The sequence below is a fragment of the Antrostomus carolinensis genome, unplaced genomic scaffold, assembly GCF_000700745.2.
Source record: "Antrostomus carolinensis isolate BGI_N321 unplaced genomic scaffold, ASM70074v2 scaffold19954, whole genome shotgun sequence".
Taxonomy (NCBI): Eukaryota; Metazoa; Chordata; class Aves; order Caprimulgiformes; family Caprimulgidae; genus Antrostomus; species Antrostomus carolinensis.
Genome location: NW_010308902.1, coordinates 11,752 through 14,873, shown reverse-complemented (window position 1 = coordinate 14,873; position 3,122 = coordinate 11,752). Strand labels below are relative to the sequence as shown.

Below are 3,122 nucleotides of genomic sequence, written 5' to 3'. Positions count from 1 at the left end.
AGGATTTCCAGGAAGGGAATTGGCAGGACACAGGAGGAGAAGAGGATGACATGGCTGTCCTGGGGAAAGCATTTAAAGGAGTGGCCTTCCCTGACAAGGCTGTCTTGGCCAGCTTCTATGAGAAGCGTATCCTGGGTACCACCGGAGACATGGCCAGGATGCGGGAGATGGTGGAAGGCTTTGCAGATGACCTGCTGGAGGCCTTGAGGAGTGTTTGTAACCGGGATGCTGACATGGAAGTGGAAGACTGCATGGGTGTGGGGAGCATGTATGAGAATTGGAGAGTGCGGAAACCTTTTGTCTGTGATCTAATAGTGCCTTTTGCCCCCCCAGAGCCATACTGTTTCCGGTCCCAAACCTGGTGCTCTGGTGACAATTTTCCCCCGGATGAACAAGGATACGGCACTATAAAGGTGTGCAGGGCAGATGAGGATGTGACAGGTTGTATCTGTGACAAGACTAAACTAGGGGAAGATATGCTGTGCCTCCTCCATAGCCAAGCCAATAATACCAGGCCCAGCAGTCAGATGGAAGACCTCCTGTGCTTCAAAAATACTCAGTATCTGGATGCCAACCAAGTCATGAAGTGGTTCCAGATTGCGGTCACCAAGGCCTGGAACAGAATTTCCCACAAGTACGAATTTGACCTTTCCTTCAGCCTCCTGGACTCACCAGGAGCCCTGAAGATAAAATTTAGGTCAGGGAAATCAGTTGCCTTCAACCTTACCCCTGTGGTGCAGTATGAGAACTCTGACGTTTACTTCATCTCTCATTTCCCTTGGAGCAGCCTGGCAGCAGACCTCCCCTCCAGCACTCACTGGTTCCTTACCTTCGCAGTGTATGAGAGGAGGTTCATCCAGCTGGTCTCTAAAATGCTGCCTGCTAACGCCTGCCATGTCAGCTGCCTTCAGATCCTCTCCTTCCTCCATGGGAAGCAGTGCAGCCTCACAGGTCCAAGCGGGCTCACCAACTACCACCTAAAGACAGTGATGCTGCATCTCCTGCAGGCACGTCCCAATCAGGACTGGGCCTCAGAGAAGTTGGAGGCCCGTCTACAGGACATGCTGAAATTCCTGGAGAAATGTTTGCATGAGAAGAAGCTCTACCACTTCTTCATTGGCAATGGGAAGGTACCAGCAGAGCTGGGCTTCCCTATCATATTCCAGAGGGCTGAGCCTCTCAACCTTTTCCGTCCCTTTGTGCTGCGCCGGGACGTTTACAGGAAGACAGTGGACACATTCCACGAGATGCTGAGGAACATGTCTGCACTGATAAATGAGTACACAGTGCACATTCCCCTTGCACACACCAATGGGATCCGTAAGGAATCCCTTTAACCAAAGCCAGCAGGAGAACACTTGTTCCTCTAAGCACAAGTTCAGAGGGCAGCTTTCCGAAGCCTCGTGGAGACAACTGACCTTGCCAGTACAGTCTACAGCTGAACTGGTCCTGGGCTGTGGTTTCTGCAGTAAGGGAGAGGGGTTGGGGGAAGGATAGGGAGAAACTGGAAGACGTGGTATAAAACTTGGGGTTTTGCTCCACCACTGTGCTGGCTGGGTTTTACGCAGCTAAGAATATATTTTTCTATTGTGCCTCAGTCACAATACAGTGGTGGTGAGCAACAAATATGACTAATTTATTCAGATGCCTGCAATGCAAATGGTGGTGGTGGCCAAATACTTCATTTCCTTTGGAAGAAGGAGATAAGAAAAGGGTGGAGGAATTAGAGACAGGATCTTGGGATTGTAGGAGCCTGTCTGCTTGCGCACAGCGGGAGCTCTGCAACCGATGGGAAGTACAATATAAGACTCAGTGGTGATGTGGGGAGGGTCACACACAAGATCTGGATTGGATGGAGATCCTTAAATCAACCACAGCTTTTTAATCAGAAGGTAACTGTAGTTATGAAAAAAAGCCTTCTTGATAGGACTTGCAGCAGTAGTTTAAATGGCTTGTCCTGTCCTTCAAAAACACCCCTGCTCCCTGCACAGTACTTCTCCCTGGGGAGGATGTAGCAGAGCAGGCAGCAGGGTCTGTATCTTCAGACCATTTCATTCAGAACTTCAATTTTCTTCATGGTAACGTGGCTAGTGGGTTATATCCCTGGCTGTTTTCCATGGATAAATGGACAGGAGCCTTTTTTACCTTGGATAAGAGTAAATACGATTGGGTTCTGATTGGGTTCTGGCATTTTGGTTTATTTGTTTGTTTTCCTTACCGTGGGGCAGCAAGGCTGAGAACAGCCAAGAGAGGCAGGACTCCTAAAGGTTTCACTTTCATAAAAGCAGCAGTTCTCCAAAATTATCCTGTAATGAAGCCAACCTCAGCAGTCTGGTAGCAGGAGGGAACAATCACCCTCCAAATGAGAATGTGACTCTCCCAGCATGGTTTTAATGAGGCCAAGGCCAGCAGGATGGCTCTGAGTTAGGAGGAGGGGATGAAAGAGATGCACAGGCAGCAGAGCTTGGCAGCGCTGGCTCTGCAGCTGCTTTGTGGTCTGTGTCACATCCCTTCTGCTCCAAGATCCCCAGGCAAAAGCTACCTGTTTGCCTCCATATAGGGTCTCCTCAATCCTTTTAAAGACTGCTGCTCTGATAAGGCTCTGAGGAGCAGCTGCTAGCAGACCATAATTTGCTGAGCTGGGACTGTGATGGGGAAATGGCAGCTTCTTCTGCTATGCCAGGGGAGAATCTCAAGCCATGTGCTAAAAAACCCAGTGCAGAAATGGAGGTGCCTGAACTCCCTCAGGAAGCAGCATGTTAGTGCTGTGCCAGTGGGCTGCCCAGCCCTGGCGAGGTGGCTTTGCTGGAGGAGAAGCCTCAGTAGCTCCTCACCCTCCTTCATGTGTTTCTTGCAGGGTTCAAGCCAGGGCCTCGGTACAGGTCTGCTTTGTGCTGGTCCCAGAGGTCTGGCCTCCCGTGCTACAGGGCCTTCCCTGCCATTTTCTTACACTAGGATTTCCTGCAAGGTTTTACACTAGGGCTTCCCTGAGTCCTGTTTACAAGAGGGCAGTTGTTCTGGGTGGTAAGACTCATCAGGGCTGATATTACCATGATTCCACAAGTTCCTTTTTATCAATCCTTTCTATCATATGCATGAGAGAGATTTTAATCCTGTATCAC

General features: G+C 49.8%; 1 protein-coding gene across 1 annotated transcript in view; it reads left to right on the top strand.

The window, feature by feature from the left end:
- Window positions 1-1,337, top strand: part of ITPRIP (inositol 1,4,5-trisphosphate receptor interacting protein) — a 1,644-nt gene extending 307 nt beyond the window's left edge. The window contains exon 1 of the mRNA XM_010165945.2: window positions 1-1,337. This exon is cut by the window's left edge and continues 307 nt beyond it. Within this exon, the coding sequence (XP_010164247.1) occupies window positions 1-1,337 (1,337 nt within the window).
- The last annotated feature ends 1,785 nt before the right edge of the window (window positions 1,338-3,122 follow it).